At 38.6% G+C, this 23105-nt stretch overlaps 1 protein-coding gene across 1 annotated transcript in view; it reads left to right on the top strand.

Annotated features, from left to right (window-relative positions):
- The first annotated feature begins 675 nt into the window (after positions 1–675).
- Positions 676–23105, top strand: part of smc5 (structural maintenance of chromosomes 5) — a 71833-nt gene continuing 49403 nt past the window's right edge. Inside the window, exons 1-7 of the mRNA XM_059974755.1 lie at positions 676–851; positions 12467–12608; positions 16164–16216; positions 16885–17047; positions 18396–18530; positions 18611–18751; positions 20482–20643. Of these exons, the coding sequence (XP_059830738.1) occupies positions 700–851; positions 12467–12608; positions 16164–16216; positions 16885–17047; positions 18396–18530; positions 18611–18751; positions 20482–20643 (948 nt within the window). The 5' untranslated portion in view covers positions 676–699. The remainder of the gene's footprint in view (positions 852–12466; positions 12609–16163; positions 16217–16884; positions 17048–18395; positions 18531–18610; positions 18752–20481; positions 20644–23105) is intronic.

Genomic DNA, 23105 nt, shown 5'->3' on the forward strand with positions numbered 1-23105 from the left:
GCTCTCAGTTACTGCAAGTCCAACAGTAATTACACTCTGATGATGCAGCACTGACCCTAAGGCACACTACAGAACTCTCAGTATAGATCCTCAGGTACAATACAGAATATCTTCATTATTTGTCCTCCCACAGTGCAGCCCTTCCTCACAGTAAAATCTGCTGATAGTACGGTGGTCTTTCAGAAGTACTAATCAAACAGTATAACCCTCTGAAAGCACTGGGCTCCTTCAGTACCATCAATCTGCCAGTCTCACTATTTCTCTGAACTGCGACTAATTTTGTGCCTTTGGTGTCTGTGTTAAATTTAGATAATGGGATAGAGTGCATCGAGAAGAGCATTAAGGAAACAAGGATATAATATTTACATATTAACCAGAGGGACTGTGGGCAGGTGGGTTTAAAAGTAGACAAATACAGGGTATCCACTTTAGGTCCCAAAGGGATGAAAGAGGCTAATTAAAAAAGGCGAAATAATCAGTATTGTACAAATTCAAGAATATATAAGCTGTAATGACAATTACACAGAAGGGTATAAAATGACTACATCATCATATCCAGCCCCGTTAGGTTCCTCACAATACTTTTCACCAAGGGAGGCGGGGGCGGGGCGTTAACGAGCGCGCCCGCTCCGATCCGTGACGAAACGATGACGTTGCATCGCGTTTGCACGCGAAGGCGGGAGCCTGGCGACCGTGAAGATGGCGGCGCCGAAGCGTAAGCTGTCGAGTCAAAAAGATGCTGGACACAGGAAGGCGTCGAGCGGATGCAGGCAGCTTTCGCAGGAGGCTGACAGGACAGGCAGCCAGTTCGTTGAGGGAGCTATTGTCCGAATTAAGATGGAGAATTTCCTGTGAGTGAACGCCAGGTTACGGCCTGTGGATAGCGGTCGCCCACCCCTTCACTTTTGTTTACTTGCGCCCTCCTGCCGGTGAAGCCGTGACCTTTAGGCAGCCGATAGATAGGCGCGGGGTTTGGGGGGATGTGTGGGAGACTTTAGACTTTAGAGGAAAACTAGTGGGAGAAAGCGTGCGGTGCACAAATACCGACTTGACATCTTTCCTTATTACTCCTTTCTGAAGGCGGAGGTTTGTCCCAAGTATCCGTAAAAGAACGATTCTGTGCAGGAGTAATTTCGGTTCAGTCTAAAGTGTTCTACAGTCATTGCAGATGCTTTTGAAGTGTAGTCCCTGATTTAGACAAAGCAACTGCCAATTGGTATAGGGCGACCCCACAAACAGCAATGTGTTAGTACCCAAAGTATTGAAGGAATGATATCTCTAAAGTATAGGGCCATGTGAACTTTTAGTTCCAACTGAGAAGGCAGATAGGGATTTGGCTTATTGAATGTTCAGGGGTGGTGACTCGTTACATTTATTACAGACTCATAACTGCAGATGATGGAATCTGGAGCAACACACAAAAAGTTATTTTCTCTCTGCCTGATCAGCGGAGTTTCTCCAGCTGTTTATGTGTTCTTTTACATATTATCTTGATGTACTTTTGAATAGAATGATTTGTGTGGATGGTGGACAAAATTTTAAAAATTGTTATATCTTGGTGCACTAATAAGTCAATGCCGGTGTAAAAGTAAATGGCATTAACAGCACTGTGGTTCTTGGTAGTGTATGGGTGACAACGCCTTGTTTTCCCAAATTATACTCGCACAATAACTTATTGCTCTCCTAGGATGCTGTACCTAATTTAAAGATGCTGAAAGATTTGTATCAAGTCCAAGGTTTGCCTAACCCAGAGCTGGTGTAGATTATTGAATGCTGGGTGATCAGGCTTGGTAGAAATTAAGACACAATGTGCAACAAGTTGAGCATTACAAAATTTGTATACATTAGGTTAAAGAGAAAGTTAGTGATATTTATGAGCTTACTACTTGTCTCAGCATCTGGCAGTGGAATTGGAAACATTCTGCAAGTTAAGCTAATCAAACCGCTGACAGGTCTACCTTTCCAGGATCTGTTACTAATATATGCAAGCAAATTAACTGTCATCAGGGGCCCTGGAGTATACTGAAATTAAATATCAGATTATCCTACTGTAGGGTTGATTCAATTCTCAAGTTCCACTACCAGGTCGTTTATTTTGAGAAACATTTTACTCTTAATTGGAGCATCAAAACAAAAGGAAATTGCTAATTGTTCATTAGACAATTGATTTTAGCTTTCAGTTGCAGAATGGAACGATGATATAAATGATCTACCAAATGGAGACTAAAAATAAAAATTTAAAGTAAAAATAGTGTAGGCATTTTTATTGACATCTTATTTGCCATACATAAGATTAACTTCAGGTTATAGAACAACTCCACTCAAACATTATGCACCCTTCCTGACACTGTACCTGCTATTTCCTGCAAATGGTTTTAAGATGAGCAATTGCTTAAAGTTAATCATATTATTGAAAATTTTGCAGGTTCATGCAAAGTATATACTAGTTCCTTTTCCAACAGCATTGGTTTATATAATGAGCTTACTGCAGTCCTGTGCAATTCTTAAAGAAAATGCATTTATATAATTTTCTTGAGGTCATACAAGCTCCCTTGACCAAATAAAAACATTTAAAATACAGGTATGTTAAGTTATATCACAGGACACATGATAACCAGTTTGCATGCAGAAAATTGTACTAACTTATAATGATTAGGTAATGTTTTTTAAGAGATATTTAAAAGATTAATTTTAGCCTGGTCATCTCCTGTTGTTATTCAGTATGATGCTTTCATTTATTTTGCATCCACTCATGAGGGTAGATGGGGCCTTAATTTAATACAGTGAGTTCCGATTAATTGGGACCAGTACATTTTGGCTCAATTAAGTGGCTGCCCCAATTAGCCATGGTTTCATGGAAATAGTTGAAAAGATATTGAAAAAAAGACAAACTACCATTTAACTGAGTAACAAAGTATGCATTTAAATGAAATGCAGAAGAAATTTGAATTCTGCCAGTACCACTACAGCATTATAAAAGTATATGTTAGATTGTTTTGATGCTTACTGAGATAAGTCCAGGCAATGCTTGTGCTCCTATAGAACTCTTGCTGCTGTTATCTTGTATTGCTTAAAATCTGCCTATGGTTACATCTTCCTAGCTGACTATATTTGTTTCTGCTTTGATAACACGTTCTTCTGCCTTGCTTTTAGATTGCAATTCTCGATATCAGTTCAATTGCATTTTAAGTGTTCTGCTATTGAAAGTGTTTTCAGCTGCCTAGACTTAAATCTGTAGAATTTCTTATTTAAACTGTGCACTTTCTTAGCTCTGCCTTTTTTGTGCTGCTTCAAGCCTCCTTTGAGCTAGCTTACTCCCTTTTCCTGTCATCTCCATATATGATTTGGTGCCAAATTTTGTCTTGGTTTTCCTTAAACTCTCTTGTATGTGTTCTGGGATGTTCCATTATGTTTGTGGTATTGTGTAAATGCAACCTGTTGTTCACCAATAATGGCTGTGATTAATTTCATTATGTTGATCTACCCCAAGCACACATTTGCCACAAGGAAACCCTTTATTAGTGGAAAGCTTGAGAAAAGTGGGGCCAAAATCATCTGTCCCTCCCAAGCATGTTGTACTAAATCATTGGCTGGGTCTCAGATTACTCTGGAATTATTTTTTGTGATAGGTATAGCCAAATTTGTGTTCCATACCTATACTTTTTTATTTTCCCTGATTGCTTTCCATTTGAGCCCTCACTACATAAGTGCAGTCAGAGAACTGGGGGAGTTCTAGTGTTGAATTGATATTTTAAAAGCAAGGAAGAAATAAACCAAGTAATTGCAAACCTGTTAATTTACTTTGGTTATGTTGAAATTAAATCTAATAGACTACATAAACCTTTACTTACAAGGGTACAGAATAATAAAAAATGAGAAGCATGGATTTGTTAAGGGAAATTGTGTTGGATGATCTTTATTAAATTCAGGAGCTAATAAAGCATACTTGGATATAATACTTGGATTTTAGAATGTTTTTGGTAACATCTCACATCGTTGGTTAGTCAAAAAAGTAAAAGCCCCTTGGACTCAAAATAGACTGGCAAGTTAGATCAAGAACTGGCTTAGTGGAACTTAACAAAGGACAGGGGTTGATAGGTGTTTCTGTAGTTTGAAAGCTGTCATTAGTGATGCTCTAAAAGGTTTGTACTTGGTCCTTGCCTTTTGTAATCTGCATATTATTGATTAAAACAAACTTAGGAACATTATGAAGAAGCTTGCAACTGACACGAAGGAAGTAAGTTTGAGATTGCGAGAATATTTATTTAGTCAGGTCATTTAAGCAAAAAAGATGCAAATATAATTCAATTCAAATGTATGCATTTGGATAGAGCAATAACACAAATAAGTGCACAATTTACAGGAAGAAGCAGAGAGCCATAGGGGAAGAGAGAGGGATCTTGTATGTCCACAGAGGTTTAAAAAGACATTTATTATTAAAGGCATAGAATGTATTGGTAGGTTTAGTATAAAAAAAACTTGTTAGAACATAGCTAGAGAACTTGTCATTAATTTATTGTAAAGATGTGATTTCATAGGAGGGAATCCAGCAGAAGTTAGTAAATTATGAAGACTGTAAATTTTAATGTATGAGAGACAATTGGATAGAATCATTCAGCATGGAAACTGGCCATTCCACACAACTTGCCTGTACTGAGGTTAGGTTGAGCTTTTTAAAAAAAATTCTATTATGGATTTATTGAGTATGCCCACAAGAAAATGAATCTCAGGGTTATATTTGGTGACATATATGTACTTTTATAATAAATCAACTTTGAAATTTGAAATAAAGTGGTTGAAAAGAATCATTATTGGGTTTGTAAAATTGAGGACAATAAACAATCGGGCAATAAACTAGCAGATGTTCTCACCGACATCCTTAACATCTCCCTGAGCAGCAGCACCGTTCCAACGTGCTTCAAGGCCGCCACCATCGTCCCTGTGCCAACAAGTCTTCAGTCTCCTGCCTAAATGGCTACCATCCCGTTGCACTTACATCCATCATCATGAAGTGTTTCGAGAGGCTCGTCATGAGGCAAATCAAGGCCCTGCTGCCCACCCCCTCACTGGACCCCCTGTAGTTTGCGTACTGTCCCACTGCTCAACAGATGATGCCATTGCCATCAACCTTCACCTGAATAAAAAAGACACAAGTTCAAATGCTGTTCATAGACTTCAGTTCAGCATTCAACACAATCATCCCTCAGAAACTGATTGGAAAGCTGAGCCTACTGGGCCAGAACACCTCCCTCTGCAACTGGATACTAGACTTCCTGACTGGGAGGCCTCAGTCAGTCCAGATTGGGAGCAGCATTTCCAACACCGTCACACTGAGCATGGGGCCCCCCCCCCACCCCAGGGCTGTGTACTCAGTCCACTGCTGTTCACTCTGTTGACCCACGACTGTGCTGCAACACACAGCTCGAACCACATCATCAAGTTCGCCGATGACACAACCATGGTGGGTCTCATCAGCAAGAACGACGAGTCAGCTTACAGAGAGGAGGTGCAGCGGCTAACGGACTGGTGCAGAGTCCACAACCTGTCTCTGAATGTGAACAAAACAAAAGAGATGGCTGTTGACTTCAGGAGGGCACAGAACGACCACTCCCCGCTGAACATCGACGGCTCCTCGGTAGAAATCGTAAAGAGCACCAAATTTCTTAGTGTTCACCTGGCGGAGAATCTCACCTGGTCCCTCAACACCAGCTCCATAGCAAAGAAAGCCCAGCACCATCTCTACTTTCTGCGAAGGCTGAGGAAAGTCCATCTCCCACCCCCCATCCTCATCACATTCTACAGGGGTTGTATTGAGAGCATTCTGAGCAGCTGTATCACTGCCTGGTTTGGAAATGGCACCATCTCGGATTGCAAGACCCTGCAGCGGATAGTGAGGTCAGCCGAGAAGATCATCGGGGTCTATCTTCCCATCATCACGGACATTTACACTACACGCTGCATCCACAAAGCAAATAGCATTATGAAGGACCCCACGCACCCCTCATACAAATCCTTCTCCCACCTGCTGTCTGGGAAAAGGCACCGAAGCATTCGGGCTCTCACGACCAGACTGTGTAACAGTTTCTTCCCCCAAGCTATCAGACTCCTCAAAACCCAGACCCTGGACTGACACCTTACTGCCCTGTTGTCCTGTTTATTGTAATGGCTGCACTGTTTTGTGCACTTTTTGCAGTCCTGGGTAGGTCTGTAGTCCAGTGTAGTTGTTTTCTGTGTTGTTTTTTTACGTAGTTCAGTCTAATTTTTGTACTGTGTCATGAAACACCATGGTTCTGAAAAACATTGTCTCATTTTTACTATGTACTGTACCAGCAGTTATGGTCGAAATGACAATAAAAGTGACGACTTGACAAGAAGGATCCTACACTTCTCTCAGCATCATCTTCAGTTTTTGCCACATCATATGACGTGGGTGATCAAGGTCTTCCATCTGTCTTTAATCTGTATACTGAATGAAGGGTTGTTACCTGTGGGTAAGATCTCCTCCCTCCATACTGCTGTTCTATCCGTGACTGTGTTATTTCTTGACAAATTTTTCCACAGAAGTTGTTTCCCATTCCTGCTTTCTATGCAGTGCCTTTACAAGATGGGTGACCCCAGCCATCATCAATACCCTTCAGTGATTGTCTGCCTGGCATCAGTGGTTGCATAACCAGGAATTGTGATGTGCATCAGACGCTTATACAACCATTCACCACCTGCTCCCACAGCATTGTGTGACCCTATCAGGGCTAAGCCAGTGTCCAGTGGTGACCTGGAGGCTAGTGGAGGGAAGGAGTGCCTTACACCTCCTTTGTATAGGCTTATCTCCACTCTGCCACCCAAACTTCTCTCAAAGGTGTCAATAATATTAATAAAGTGAAACAGTTAGGGCAAGCTCATTTTTTTTCTGTAAAGCATTTGGAAGTCTGCTCAAAAGGCCAATCAAAACAGAAGACCTCATTACATTTAGTAAGTACTTTGGGTATGTAGTTAAAGTGCCATGATATACAGGAATTGGTGCTGGGTTGTGATGACTTTTTGATTGACACAAAAATGATGAGTTACATCTTCGTCATAAACTTTCTGCGATTTCACATCCATTATCACACCAGGGAAAAACAGAGTTCTTCCCCCAAGGGGTGGTTGAAAATATGGTCCCTATTACTGCAGAAAATGTTTCTGATGAATAATGTAAATGTATACGTGGAAAAAGAAAGGGTGGAAAGATTTTGATTGCAAAAGATGATGTGGGGTGGGAATAATGCTTCTTTGAAAAATGTTTGCATTAGCAGTTGGATTGTACGCCCTCCTGTGCTAGCAATAGTTTATTAGTCATAGAGGAGCTCTGATGTTTCAAATATAACCAGTAGGTGGCATATCTTCTTGCCATTAGGGCCCTGATTAGATTTTTTTACAACTGTTTGTGGGTTATCTTCTACAGTTCTATTTTTCTGGAAAAAAAATCTGGACAAGTGGCTTTATTAATGTTTACATTTTGCATTAACTTGCCTCTTCATGTATTCTTTGCCTTCATCTATCAGAGAAGGTAATTTATTTTTAATCTTTATTACTCATTGCAGTTTGGTATCTAAAGAAGATAATAAATTGGGGCCATCTGGCCTTTTATTTAATTTTAAAGTATCCAAAATAATTTAAGCATAAATACCCATCCAATAATAGCAACAACGGTAACCTACTGTTATATAATACCTTTATTATTAAGCACACCAAGCTGTTTCACTGATTAACAAAAGTTGCTTTCACTACTTCAGGAAATTTGGCAGCCAATTAATTTATTAATAAGTGTTGAAGATTTTATTTTAAGAGTAGGCGTGACTTTAATATTCTAATTATTTCACAGCTCTTTTAAAAAGCTTACTTTATTCTGACCCAAGCAACACAAACAAACTGCTGGAGGAACTCAGCATCTATGGAAAAGAGTACAGTTGATGTTTCAGGCCAATACCCTTCATCAGGACTGGAAGAAGAAAAGAGGAGTCAGAGTAAGAAGGTGTGAGGAGTGGAGGAAGAAACACAAGGTGATGGGTGAAACTGGGAGGGAAGGGCAGCCCGCCCTTTTAATTCCACTTCTTATTCTAACATGTCGGTCTAAGGCCTCCTTTGCTGCCACAGTGAAGCAACATCTTATATACTGTCTGGGTAGCCTCCGACCTGATAGTGTGAACATCAGTTTCTCGAACTTCTGGTAATGCGTCCCCCACCCCTTCACTATTCCCTATTCCCATTTCCCTCTCTCACCTTATCTCTTTACCTGCCCATCACCCTCCTCTGGTACTCCTCCCCCTTTTATTTCTTCCATTGCTTTCAGACCCTCCCTTCTCCAACCCTGTATCTCTTTCACCAATCAACTACCCAGCTCTTGCTTCACCCTTCCCCTCTGCTGATTTTACCCATCGCCTTGTGTTTCTTCCTCCCCTCCCCTCACCTTCTTACTCTGGCTCCTCATCTTTTTTTCTCCAGTTCTGCTGAAAGATCTTGGCCTGAAACGTCAACTGTAGTCTTTTCCACAGATGCTGCGTGGTCTGTTGGTTCCTCCAGCATTTTGTGTGTGTTGCCTGGATTTCCAGAATCTACAGATTTTCTCTTCTTTATTTGGACCCTACCATTTTGCTCCTCTATAGCATGGACATTAGTGACTGCATTTCTTAACTCTTCAAATGCAAACTACATTCACATATTGTCAGAATTTGATACAAGTCCAACTGGTTTCTTTTAATAATTGCATACTATTGAGTTTAGTCTTTCATCAGCAAGATTTCCACAAGTGATCCAACTTTTCTTGAAGTTGCCTGTACAAAGCATGAGGTGTGCATTGCACTCAAGCCATAACAAATTTTTGATAGAATAAAGTCTTGATCCGATAGCAAGTATATCCAAGACGATTGAAGACTAAAGTGTGCATGCATTTGTAACACTTCTCTCTTGTGTGGTCCTTCATGGCCAAAAATAACTTGTCACTTCAGTATTGTGGGCTTTGATGTTAAAGTCATTCTTGGACCTGCAGACTCTGCCAAGATGGGGCAGGAGATGCATGAACAGGTATGTTGGCAATTCAGGAGGCAGTGCTCTTCCGCTTTTTTTTGTGTTGACATTCTGTGTCTACCTAACAAGTGGATTTGAGGTTCTCCATTTTGTCTCAAATGCTCTTCCTTCATATTGAGTGTCCATTGGTTAGGGCTTCCTACATGTTGATTGGGAAGTGCACTTGCTTAAGGGCACTTTAAGAGTATATTTCATTATTTTTTTTCCTGTGTCTGGCAATCCCCTCTTGTGGTAGATCTTGGAATAGATTTTTTCACATTATGGACATGTAAACAATTATGTCTTGCACTGTACTGCTGCCACAAAACAACAAATTTCACATGTGCCAGTGGTAAGTCTGATTCTGATAGTAAGACTTGACCTATAGACAGCATTTTAAATGTACTTTCTGCATGACCTTATATAATTGGAGGACATACTCTACCATTTCTAAATTTTATTTCACCAGCATGTTGACTTTCAATTATTCATGAATAAGGACTTCTTGTATTCTCTGATTAGGTACCTTTCAATCTTGCGATTTGACAAGTACCTTGAAAATAAAGTAGATACCGGTTAATTGGACAATCGGTAATCAGGGTAGCCACGTATTTGGGATAACTCTTTAAAGGACAAAAACAAATTGAGAAAATGGTGGGGTCCCTTTGTTTATTGGGGACACTCTGCCGCTTAATTGGAGTAGGACACTGTTGCCAAACATTTTCTAACTAGCGTCAGTTGTGTGCATGTCGTATGACCATTTAAAATAGTCACTGGTGTTCAAAAAGCAGTGATTTTTATCACTGATATTTGGCAAGTAATACACAGTAAAACAATTTTAGAGTTGTTTTGCTCTCTGTAGTTTCGGGCATTCAGGCTTAGAGTTGCCAGGAGTGAAAATAAAATGATTTCACTACGAAGAATTGATTTTTTTCCTTAACAGGTAATCAAAACATATTAGGGTACAGCGAAAGAATTCCTCTGTGGATAGCTATTAGGAACTAATACATAGTTTTGTAGTACTGTGGTAGTTTTGGTAGCATTCTAATTCATTCTGTATTTTATTTAAACACATAATTTGTTTCTCAGTTGAATGGTAGTTTCTTTTTTATACTTTAACAATTTTCATGAAACTTCAGCTAATGGGGGGCAGCCACTTAATTGGACCAAAACATGCTGGTCTTGATGTGTCCCAGTTAACTGGAATTCATGGTATGTTTGCTATTAAAGAGGATGAACTCGCATTTTACACATATTGCAAAAGTAATGTCCTTCTTTGTTTACTTCAAAGTATATTTATTATCGAAGTATGTATACTACATACAACCTTGTGATTTATCTCCTTACAGGCAACCACAAAACAAAGAAACCCATAGAACCCATTTTAAAAAAAAGGAATCTTGCAAACAATAGAAGTAAGCAAGTAACATTCAGAGCTAAAGGTCATGAAAGTGAGTCCACAGCCACAAAACCAGTTACAGCTGATCCAGCAGCCTGTTAGTTTCAGGCCACTGTCTTGATTCTTTGCAGAGATAAGCAAATCTAATGAGCGGTAGGCTGAACACTGGCCAGTTCCTCACCTCCAGCCCTGAAACCCTTACCTTTTCAATCTGGCCCTGTGCTTAAGTCGGCCAAACAGCGGGTTGTTACTTGCTCTTGGACCTGGGCTCCGCCGCTTTGTCACCTTGATTCAGTCCATACCACCCTTTCCAATTTAGCTCAGTGTTTAAATTGGTCAAATAATGGCATTTTCCTTACTCTTGTGTCTGGCCCTGGCTGCTTTGACTCTGCCTCACTTTGGTTCTGCTGCTTCGAATCATCTCCAAGTCCACCCCAGCAGCCATTGGCTTGGTCACCTCGGATACTCGAATCACCAACACCGGTGCCCCCCAGGGGTGTGTCCTCTCTCCACTGCTGTTCTCCCTCTACACCAATGACTGCACCTCCTCCAACCCCTATGTGAAGCTTTTGAAGTTTGCAGACGACACCACCGTCATCGGACTTATCCAGAACAGTGATGAGTCTGCATATCGACAGCAGGTGGACCAACTGGCGCCCTGGTGCAGTCGGAACAATCTGGAGCTGAACACGCTCAAGACAAAGGAGATGATAGTGGATTTCAGGAGACATCCCCCCGTTATGTCCCCCCTCACAGTCCTCGGCAGCCCTGTGTCCACTGTGGAGAACTTCAGGTTCCTGGGAACCACCATCTCTCAGGATCTGAAGTGGGAGCAGAACATCAGCTCCATCCTGAAGAAGGCCCAGCAGCGGATGTACTTCCTGCGGCTCTTGAGGAAATATGGTCTGCCTCAGGAATTGCTGCTGCAGTTCTATACTGCAGTCGTTGAGTCTGTCCTGTGCACCTCCATCACTGTGTGGTTTGGAGCAGCCACCAAGCAGGATAGAACCAGACTACAGCGCACAGTGAGGACTGCCGAGTGCATCATTGGAGCCTCCCTGCCCTCTATTGTGGACCTGTACTCTTCCAGGTTGAAGAAGAGGGCGGGGAACATCATTAAAGGACTCCTTCCATCCTGCGCATGGACTGTTTGAACTGCTTCCGTCTGGTAGGTGCTTCAGATCCCTCCAGACTAAGACTAATAGGCACCGGAGAAGTTTTTTCCCTACTGCGGTCACTTTGCTGAACAGTTAACTGCTGGTTAACTGTCGGCTAACTATTACTTGGTTGCACTACTTGTATGTATAATCTATATTTTCATTTATATTTATCATTGTTATGAGCAGAGAGACAACATCTGGCGGATGTAAATTCCTTGTATGTGTACAGGTACTTGGCGATTAAAGTCTGATTCTGATTCTTTTGGGCTTGGGCACCGCCCCTTCGATTCGGCTCATTCACCCACACAAAAACCACCCTGCACCTTCGAGATTTCAGTTGAAACTGCAAAAAGGCTAAGTCATACAAGCTCAACTCTGGAAGGGAAGCTACAGGCCTTTGATTGCAGTGACTGTTTCTGAGAAAAAGTGAGAGTAATAAAGTAGTTAATAGTTGTGTTTTCACAGTGCTTCACCAGAGCCATTTTAAATTGGAACCAGGAGATCCTCTCTGCACATTCTTTGCAGCTCAGGTTGCTACCAAGGATAGGTCAACGTGCATCTATTAGTGAATTTAGTCTATTTCATATTAGTGAAAAACAGTCTCTGTTGGCTGCAGTTAAATCTTAATGTTTAAATTGTTAAGAAATTGAGACCATAATTGGGGAGAAGTTATGCCTTGTATGTTTAAGTTCAGAAGGAGTGTTGAATTTCCAGTGTTAATGAAGTTTAGAAGTTTGGTTTAAAGATTGAAAGCAATGTTAGATGATTAAAGATTTGTTTATATTTGTCTAATATATTTCTTAACATTTATTATAAAGCAATGTCAGTTTTTATGTTTAACTTTAGTCAACATTATGCCTTTCAGAACTTATGATTCTTGTGAGATCCTCCCTGGCGCCAATTTGAACATGATTGTTGGTGCCAATGGCACTGGAAAATCCAGCATAGTGTGTGCTATTTGCCTGGGTCTGGCAGGAAAAACATCCTTTATTGGGAGAGGGGACAAGGTGAGTACTAGTAATGTGACATTGATATTTAGCAGCAAGTTATTTTGGTTAATTGGATTATTCGACAATTAATTTATAAGTTAATTCTGAAATTGTGTATCTTATGTAATTTTGTTATGTTGTTACTTTTAAGTGGCATGAATGAGGAATAAAAATGGCACCAAAATAGATTGAAAGCTTTTGTTAGTTTTTAGTTTTTATTAATGTGTGATAGCATATAAAGGGAGGGTAACGAAGTGATTTTATTGCTTGCCTTTTGCTCAGTTGGGTGTTATTTGGGATTCTCTTGTTAGTACTTTTGATTCCTTTATTATTTCCACAGTCATATTGAATAGATAGATGGTTTCTTAAGATGCACTTTATTCTATGAATTGAGTCTGAATTGATGCTTTCTGGACAATAGAGATTTGGTTTAGATTAGACAGTAGCTGGAGAATTACCAATGAATTGATATGCCACCAATAGCTGGTCAGCAATAATATAATAGGGGAAAATGTTTACAGTGTGTTGAAGATGCAACAATGCCATTAAAAATGTCAAACAAAATAAGATGATTCAATGTTGCTTACTTGATAATATAAATTGAAATTATTTCATAATCTCCTGGCGTTGAAGATTTACATTTATTTACCAAGTGTCTGTAGTTCATTGGTTATATGACAGAGGTATATTTTAAACATATTTAAAAGTAGCAGATTATGTATCTATATGTTGAGGAACTTGTAGTGTGGAAGTTCATATAAGGTGTGTTCTAGGTAAGGTTCAGGTTTTGAGAACAGCTGGTGCTAGCTCATTCAATAACTGCAAAACCCAACTTTGTATGTTCTGACTACTGAGAAATGATCACTTGGCTCGATCTGTCACTTAAATAATTTAAACACAATCAGTTTTACATAAAGTAGCATCATTTTTGAAGATTAATTTGAATGTGCGTGTAATTTTTAAGCAGTGCATTTTGCGTAGTTTCTTTCTTTTGATAATCCTATACAAGTGTAATTAAAAAATCACATTTGCTTTAATTCTAATCTCCAATGCTTTATACAAAGATATTACAGTCGGCCGTCCGTATCTGCGAATTCCGCATGCGCGAATTCAACCAACTGCAAATGGCATAAACCCGGAAGTGCTCTTCCAGCACTTGTTGTTCAAGCATGTACAGATTTTTTTTTTCTTGTCATTATTCCCTAAACAATGCAGTATAACAACCAGTTTACATAGCATTTACATTGTATTAGGTATTATAAGCAACCTAGAGATGATTTAAAGTATACAGGAGGATGTGCATGGGTTATCATGGATTGGGATCAAAGAAAATCGGAAGTTCTCTCACTAAGTAAGTCAGACCAGGTGCATCCAGTATTATTTAGCGTCAGTTAGTCAAACACTTGTCTTCAAATATAGTATGTATTTTACTCTTCTGTACACATAAAACACTTAAGAACGTATGTTTCAGCGCCGGGCTCAGGAATGAAAGTTCCTGAGTTCGATCCAGTGACAGACCGCTCCCAAGAGCACTCTCCACAGTACCAGGTTGATGTGGAGGATCAAAAACCCAATAATTAAACCACTGCTTTGCTTAGTAATAATTGTAGCTTTCATCGGGGCAGAGCCTTTCTCATTTTATCCTTTAAAATTGTTCCAATCGTTGACCGACCGTAGCCTAACACTTTTCCCGTTGGGCGTTTCACCTCTTTCCGATCGCTTTATTATTTCCACTTTATTTTCAATCGTGATTATTTTCGTGAACTGAAACACTGTGGATTCAAAGCTCTGCCACTGGGTCCTAATGTCCACCGCTCTGAGACAGGTTAAATAAGGTCTGGGGTTCTGCTGGGTCCTAAGGTCCACCGCATTGAGTCTGGTTGAATAAGGGACGAGAGCATCCGCGAATTTTGGTATTTGCGAGGGGTCCTGGAACCAATCCCTCATGGATAAGGAGGGTTGACTGTATATGTATGTTCTTATATTGTTAAGGCCCAGTATTCACCATCATAGTTCATTTTTGACACTCATCTTAGGGGCTGAGCCAATTTTAAGTTTCAATGCTTGCATCAAAATTGTAACTGGTACACATATTTTTAAAAATCATTTGAAGTATATAGGAATGAAAATTCCAAATTTAGCAGAAAGCATTGCCACACCTATGCAGAATATCTGTGCGAGGTGCAAATTTTCAGTGTTTTCACAGTAAGCATGTAGAAAAAGTCAAAACTCCTCATTCACACAGATTCATAAATTTATACATGGATTTCCTGTATCATTTTGAACTTCCACTCATGCTACCCAAGACCTTACTTTGACCAAAAGGGCTATGGAAAATAATTTCAAAGAGCCAGTATATTGTGCTGAATGATCCAGTTCTGTGCAGTGCAATTGTGAAATATCAGTGTGGAAACCAAGGTTATAAATTGTAAGAATGGGAGCAGGAATGGGCCTTTGTCTTGTCAAGCCACTTCCAGTAAGATCATGGTTGATCTAATCTTGGCCACTGCACCACTTTCTGGCTCTTCTCTTGTCCCTTGTTATTTAAATGTCTGTCAGTCTTGATCTTTGAAAATATTCAATGACTCTTTCACTCTCTAGATTGAGAATTCCAAAGATACATGATTTTGAGAAAATTAATTTTTATTTATTATGCAATCTTTTCTAATGCCAAGAAGTGAAACAAAAAACTCCCTGCTTATCTTGAGCTATCTCATGTTCCTCTCCTGCTGTCAGTTTGGCAGAATGGTGTACAAAGCTGAGTAATTGAGTTGAAACCCTGTTCTCTGTAATGAGCATGACCATCACTGCATCTATCCACCTACTGGTTGACCCCTAGTAAAATGAACACATAGATGGAGGAGTCTGTACAGAGTAGATTTTGAGCTTCATGTACTCCAATGTACTAATACTGTTTCATCAAGGTAATGCACACAAGATGCTGGAGGAACATAGCAGGTCAGGCAGCATCTATGGAAAACAGTAAACAGTCGACGGTTCAGGCCAAGAGATTTTTTCAGGACGGTACTTTCTCGTGTTTATCATCAAGGTCATGTATATAATTCTGTAGTTAAGCAATTCAGGTTTTCTGACACTGATAAATTTGTTTTTAACCCCATTGATAAATGGGGGATGTGCTCGGGTTCATTGGAGTGGTTAAGAAGCAAAGCCAGCAAACATAAATTTCATGGTATTATGAATATATAGGATATATACATAGGCCAGATGGCTCAACCAATGCATGCCAGTATTTATGCATCAGTCAGGCTTTCTCCTGCTGCACTTCAGCATTTCATAAACAATATGATGATAGACTGATCATTAAATTCATTTCATTCTATTTGGTCAAGGTATTGGGTTTAAAGTGAATAATTGAAACAAAAAGATAATTTTTATTGCTATCAATTTTTTTGAGGCTGGAAGTGGCAATGGATTATTAAAATGATTTGGTCCTTGCATATTTGGTATTTAATCCACTGCCTCTCCTTTCGAAGGGTCAACTTTCACTATATATGTTCGAGTTTATTTTCTCACAATTTTTAATAGCTGCACTAAAATTGTCTATTTAAACAGGTTGGTCTTTATGTGAAACGAGGATGTAGCAGAGGATATATCGAACTTGAGCTGTAAGTATAATTTAATGAAATGCCTGTGTAAATTTGCTCTGTAATATCCAGTGATGACACTGTTAGCTTAGTAGTGCATGCCCTAATACCTTGTGTGCAATCTTGCAGCTAACCAGCCCTCCATCCCAAATCCTCACCAGAGCTACTGCTGTACCATTGCTGTAATTATAGCCCATGTACATCCAACAAACTCCTCAGAGAGTAATATATTGTCACCACAAGCAAAAGAAAATTTTAAAAGCGCATTCATGTTTCCAGAAAGGGACCTCAAACTCAGCATTGATTTGTCTTAATGTTAGCTATTTCTACTTAAAGTCAAAATCAATAATGATCAGTTAGTTCCTTGCAGATTTTAAAAACTTTCAGATGTGTATCCAAAAGGAATATACTTAGTTGCAGTCTTGAAAGTTGTCAAGTTATTTGAGATTTTTTTTCTAGTAAAGAATGCAAATTAAAAACAAAGGAAAATATTTTTTGTTTGAATGGAGCCTTCTTGGTTTTGCAGGACTCTCTTGAGGCTGTATTTAGTATCATCAGCATTCCTGTCCAGAATGAAAAGGATTGGATAATTTTACTGTCAAAAGACTGCTGTATAATAATCTTACATTCTCTGCATTTTTTGACAATCTAATTGTAAGTTTTGGATTTTAAGTAATTGCTGTTTATAGTTACAGGCGGTCACAAAACCTTAAAATTAGTCGAGAAATTTCTGTTGTAAATAACCAGTCAGTTTGGCAAATAAATGGAGAACATGCAACCCAGAAAATGGTTGAAGAACAGACTGCGGCTTTGAACATTCAAGTAGGCAATCTCTGCCAGTTTTTACCCCAGGTATGTGTTGGCATTAGAGTACATGGAAATAAAATACAGCATAACACAAAAGAGCCATGGACATTGAGAATATTCAAAAACCTGGATTTAAGAAATTATAGATGTCAAAAGAATCATGGGTGATATGAATCAGTTATGAGTATGGGCAAAGAACCTAATCAACTGTGATTGTTTTGCATGGTGGTACACAAAAGTAGAAAATAGGAACAGACCACTAGGTCCCTCAATCTTCCATATGATAATGCCTAATCTATGCTGGCCTCAACTCCTCTTCCATTCCCGTTCCCAAAAACCTTTGATTTGTCAGTCTTCTAAATAATTATCAACTTCTACTTTAAATAATCTTGTGGCCTTTACCACCCTTGTAGAGGGGCAGTGGATTCCAAGGAATCCACTACTCTCAGAAGAAATTTCTGCACTCCTGTTTTAAATGACCGGCTCCTTATTTTATAGCTATGTCTTTTTGTTTGTGACTTTCTTATAAGTGAAAATATCTCAACAATTAACTTATCAAATGCTCATTAGGGTCTAGTATATTTTAATAAGGTCACCCCCTCATTCTTCTAAATTCCAAGGAATATGAATCTTATAATCTCTCTGGATACTCTAACCCTAATTATAGGAATTAGCTTGGTGAATCATCTTTAGGCTGCCTCCAATACGACAGTATATGAAGCAGGATCAATTGCCCACACTGCCTGTTATTGCTTCTGTTTCTAATGTTCTTTGTTTACAATTTGGTAAATATTATTGTTATTTTGCCAATGTTTATAATGGTTGATTTTCTTTTTCAAAAATATCCCTATATTTTGTTAATCACTGTGTTTATACATCAATAAGTAATCTGAATTACTTAAGGATTGGCATCATTTAAGGATTTAGAAATCTCTTGTGTATTGATGCAAAACTTTCGTGTCAAATTTGGTCTAAATAGTAAAAGAAAACTGATTATCTCCCAATAGTTAACACATTTCTGGTATGGATCTTTTCTGGTAGTGCAACCTTCATGTGGTCTTTTGTGTCTTCAAGACAGATATTCGGAAGTTTTAAGAAGACTCATTGCAACTGTGGTATCAGAAACAGGTTTATTATCACTGACATGTCAAAAAGCTTGTTTTACAGTAGCAGTATAATGCAAAGATGTAAAAAGTAGTACAAATTAAAGCATAACATTGAAGAACAGGGCCACACTGAGACCATGCAGTACCAATTTGTTTAAAATTGTTTCAACATCCTTTCTGAGTGCCTGTCCTTCCACCTCTTCATCCTCACCCACCCACCCAATGAGCAGCTTGATGCTTCTGGTCTTTACAAAAAGGTACATTCACCTTCCTGTTTAATTTTATAGGAGAAAGTTGGAGAGTTTGCAAAAATGTCAAAAATCGAGCTTTTGGAAGCCACAGAAAAATCAGTTGGGCCACCTGAGATGTACAAATTTCACAGTGATTTAAAAAATTATCGAGAAAAGGAGAAAGAACTTGAGGTAAAGATAGATGTAAATTACTGTGAGCATTACCTGCTTCCTTAGCAGCTTCAAAAATGGTTTATTTACTGCATTTATAGAACACGTGTAAAGAAAAGTCTGCTGCTTTGGAGAAAATGAAACAGAGAAATGAGCGAAGTGAGCAAGATGTGCAGAGGTATTATGAACGACAAAGACATTTGGATAAAATAAAGATCCTAGAAAGAAAGAGACCTTGGGTGGTAAGTTATGACATTATCTTGCTGTATTTTACTTCAATGTATGGGACTGATCAGAATATTCCTTTGGAAACAATGTCGATGTTTTGGATTCCTAATTTAAATTTACATGAAAATGATTCATATCATTGACATTAATTGCTTGGGAGTTATGACATAGGATAAGTTCAAATTCTGAACTATTTTTAATTATGTGAAGGATCTGGAGAGGAATTTCTTTAGCTTAAGATGGACTAAGTTTTTCCTCTCTTTGGATTGAATGATTTTTGGGTAGATTGGGAGGTTGTGGTTATGTGATGAACCTGGTGACCCAAATGTTTTTTGACAGCTATGTTTTTTGTTTGCTTTCAATTGCACAGAGGACAAATGTTTCGATCCTGTGCACCTGACCAAAATGATCTTCCTAAATGTTCCATGTTTAAGTGGAAAATGGCTGTTGATGTGTAGTGAGTCATATTCAAAGTACATTTGATATAAACCATTGTCTCAAAAGTACTATTTCTCTTTCTTTCTCACCGCCAGCTGATATAGTTGCTTCTGCATGGTCTCAAGTCTTCATGTTAATGTTCAATGAATTATTTTCAGTTGAAGGTCTATATCCTGAAGAAGATTAAATTGCCCAAGTGATTCGCAGGCATCATGTTCACAAAACTGCAGGTGAAATGCTGAAAACTCTGCATTGCAGATGCAGGATAGTGGGAAGATTGACTTCTCTTCACCATCATCATTTGCAGATGCTGGAAATCCATAGTAGTTCTGATGAAGCGTTAACTCTACTTCCTCTACCGATGTGCTTCTGGTGTTTTTAATTATGAGTGCTGAGTTGTTGTGAATAGCTGTCCTGATCAGAAACGATGCACTGCTATTTTATATGTTTAAGTCTGGCTTTTAGAATTTTGCTAGGATCTTGAATTTCATTTTGGTACTCAACCTGGGCTGAACATGTGATGAACAATCACAACTGCTGCTTCAATACAGCTTGAGCCCAAGGAGATGTACTTGTATGTTTTTGCTGTGTCATGGGAGTAGAAGTGCCTTTGTATAGTGTATAGAGAAATAACTCAAGTGCTTTCTTGAGAAGTGCACTGACCAGTGCTGTGGTCAGAGAAAGATTTTGAAACAAAATGAGAGAAAATTCAATTCTAGTTGGTCTGGTGGGCAGTCCTTACAAAGTTCTTTCAGGCAAGAGGAAAATATGCAGATGCTAGAAACCCAAGCACCATACACAAAATGCTGGAAGAACTCATCAGGCCAGGAAAAAAAGTACAGTCGACGTTTTGGGCTAAACCCTTCAGCAGGACAAAAATTCTTTCAGGCTCCACTGTGTACATCATTGAAAGTGCTCCTTGGATGCCCACTTTCAATAAATGTGTTGATTACAAATAATTTTGTAGCATTATATCAGTACTCCTGAGTTTTAGTAGAATTATACAGTAGTGTAAAATATGTCAATGTTCTTACTGCATTTTGGTTGCAATATTTTGTAATGTGGTTTTCAGTTTGCTGTAGTTGTCTAATATGTGCTGCCTGCAAGAGAGGCTGAAGCAATAATTATGTTCAGAATGAAACTGAATAAATACTTGGAGGAAATATTTCTAGAAAAGTGGGACTAATTGAATAGCTGTTCAAGGGAATTATCATGGACACGATTGGCCAAATGGCATCATGTGTATTGTAAGATTCTAATAAAAGGCTCTTGCTTTGTTTAAGATCTGACCCTATCTTTTGTAAAGGAATATGAGGCTGCACGACAGGAGCATGAAGAAGTAAAGCATCTCCGTGACCAACTGAAACAAAAACTCAAAGCACTAAAAGAAGCTCAGACTCCAGTGACTAGAAGAATTCAGGTTGTTGAAAGGCAGTGTAAGGAGCAGGAGACAAAAGTCAAGGACAAGGTTAGAATGAGAATCTTGTTTGATGTTGGATAGGGTTTCTGATTTTACCTGTAGTTGCTACAAATATGAATCATTTCACAAACTTTGAAAACCTGTGTATGTTGAAATAATGAATATTTTAACGCATAAGAGATGTTATTTGTGCACTTATCTATGGAAAAATTGATAGTAACAGCTGTGCTGTTATTTTTTCGACAGTTTTTTCACACCAATAGTTTTTCTATTTAGAAAAGGCAAACTGTTCTCTTTTATATGATTACAAAGGTTTATTTAATGAATAATATTGGTATGGTGGATGTATGACTTCTTTCATTCCCTAATCCCAAGGTTTTGCCTCTTTTCTGTTTGTTCAATATTGTGATCATTCTAAGATCCAAAATTTCCTTCCCAATTTTCACCCCTTGCCACCTTATTGTCAAATAATAGCTTGTACTCAAAGCCTCAGTTTATTTCATAAAATTTTAAATATATAAAATAATAGTAATTAATATAAGAAATATTATTCCATTTACTTGCAGCAAAATTTGTAATATGATTTTTTTTTCATAAAAATACCATGAGTCCTGGGGATGTTTACATGTGCTTCAGCCCCTCACTGTGCTGTGGTGGGGAGGTCTGTACTGCGACTCATCTCTATGGAAACTTCATATCTTCAGGATATCTTCTTCATGCAGCCTTTGTGGCAGGCTCCCATGTTTCAGTGCATTGTCCTTCCACATTCAATTTGGATAGTTCCCTATATAGTACTAAAGTCTAGCAAGTTCTGGGCATTTTTGATATTCTTCCACCAGGAGCTGATGTTTGGAAACAAACCATGGTGAATGAAGTTAGGAACATGGGATAAAGCTGTCACATCCTTTTGTAGACCTTTTTGGCAAGTGTACATTTCAAAAGGAGATGGATGAAAGTCTCAATGATGTTACCTTTTTTTTGGTGGTCCTAACTGATTTTGCTTGAGATTAGTTCACGTAGCAGCAATTACGTATAAAATCTTTGTCTATGTGACTCCTTCCTTACCACCTGTTAGAAGCTTCCATTTTATATTTGTGCCTGGAATGATGACTTAATTCACTGCACTTAAACATCAGTTTTATTTCAGCATTGAGTTGATTCATCACAGATACTTGCATTTAAAGGACCTTAATTGTTGAAGTTAACGAAACTGATTAATGAATTGCTGTGATTATTCAGGCAGATGGATTAAATACACGTGCAGTATCACTTTTGCCTGAAGTTACCACATTTAATATTATAAGTGATGCAGCTCAGTACTCACGTTAATTTTATTTTTGTGCAAATTATGCCTTTAAAAACAGTTAAGTATGTTTTAAATGAAAGTTGCACTTGTACAACCAGTAATGAAAAATTATAAACTGGAGTTATAAAGATTGATGCAACAGTGTTTTCTTATTGTTTTAAACATTGGCATATGATTTTTGAACTTCTAAGAAAGATCTAGAAAAAAGTTGCCATTGCTTTTTTGCAGACACAGCCATATGGAGAAATTGGAGATATTTTTAAGAGGAAACTGAGTAAAAATGTGGGAAAAATAAAAGGTGCTGTTATTGTGAGGTGATGTTGGGGACAAGGTCGATGAGGGTCATGGATGCTGACATAGAACCTGTTCACCCTAATATCCTGTTTCTTTGTTGTAGATTTTACTTGCAAGCTTAAATGTATACTATAGTTAAGCACAATTGTTCTTTTTAAACATATTTTATTTGCCTCAGAGAAAATGTTTTGGATAGCTTGTCTTGCATGGGAAAATAAAATTGTATTGTTAGTTCTTGATGCAAGTTTCTGAATGAATGAATAATTACAGTCCAGTCAATTTAATCTTTGTTGGAGAAAATTCTAGAAACAATTCCCAACTACAGAACTGGCATTCACTGGTACAAATGTGGCTTGACTAGGGTCAGTCATCAAGTATTTGTTAAAGACACATTGTTTCCAACTAATTTTTTAGTCTTATGATTTAATGTAGGGATAATACAGTTTTGGGAAGTGTATGATAGTGCATTTTGGTAAAAGGAACAATAGTGTGGACTATTATCTAAATGGGGAGAAGGCTCAAACATCAGAGATGCAGAGAGACTTAGGAGTCCTTGTGTATGACTCCCAGAAGGTTAATTTACAGGTTGAGTCTGTGGTAAAGAAAGCAAATACAATGTTTACATTTATTTCAAGGGGAATAGAACATAAAAGCAAGGAGATATTGCTGAGCCTTTATAAAACACTGGTCAGGCCACACTTGGAGTATTGTCAACAGTTTTGGACCTCATAACTCAGAAAGAATGTATTGTCATTGGAGAGAGTCCAGAGGAGGTTCACGAGGATGATTCCAGGAATAAAGAGATTAACATATGAGAAGTATTTGGCAGCTTTGGGCCTTTACTCACTGGAATTTAGAAGAAAGTGGTTGTGGGGGGGGGGGGGGGCAGAATCTCATTGAAACCTACTGA

Source organism: Hypanus sabinus, chromosome 7 (assembly GCF_030144855.1).
Source record: "Hypanus sabinus isolate sHypSab1 chromosome 7, sHypSab1.hap1, whole genome shotgun sequence".
In the NCBI taxonomy this organism is placed as follows: Eukaryota; Metazoa; Chordata; class Chondrichthyes; order Myliobatiformes; family Dasyatidae; genus Hypanus; species Hypanus sabinus.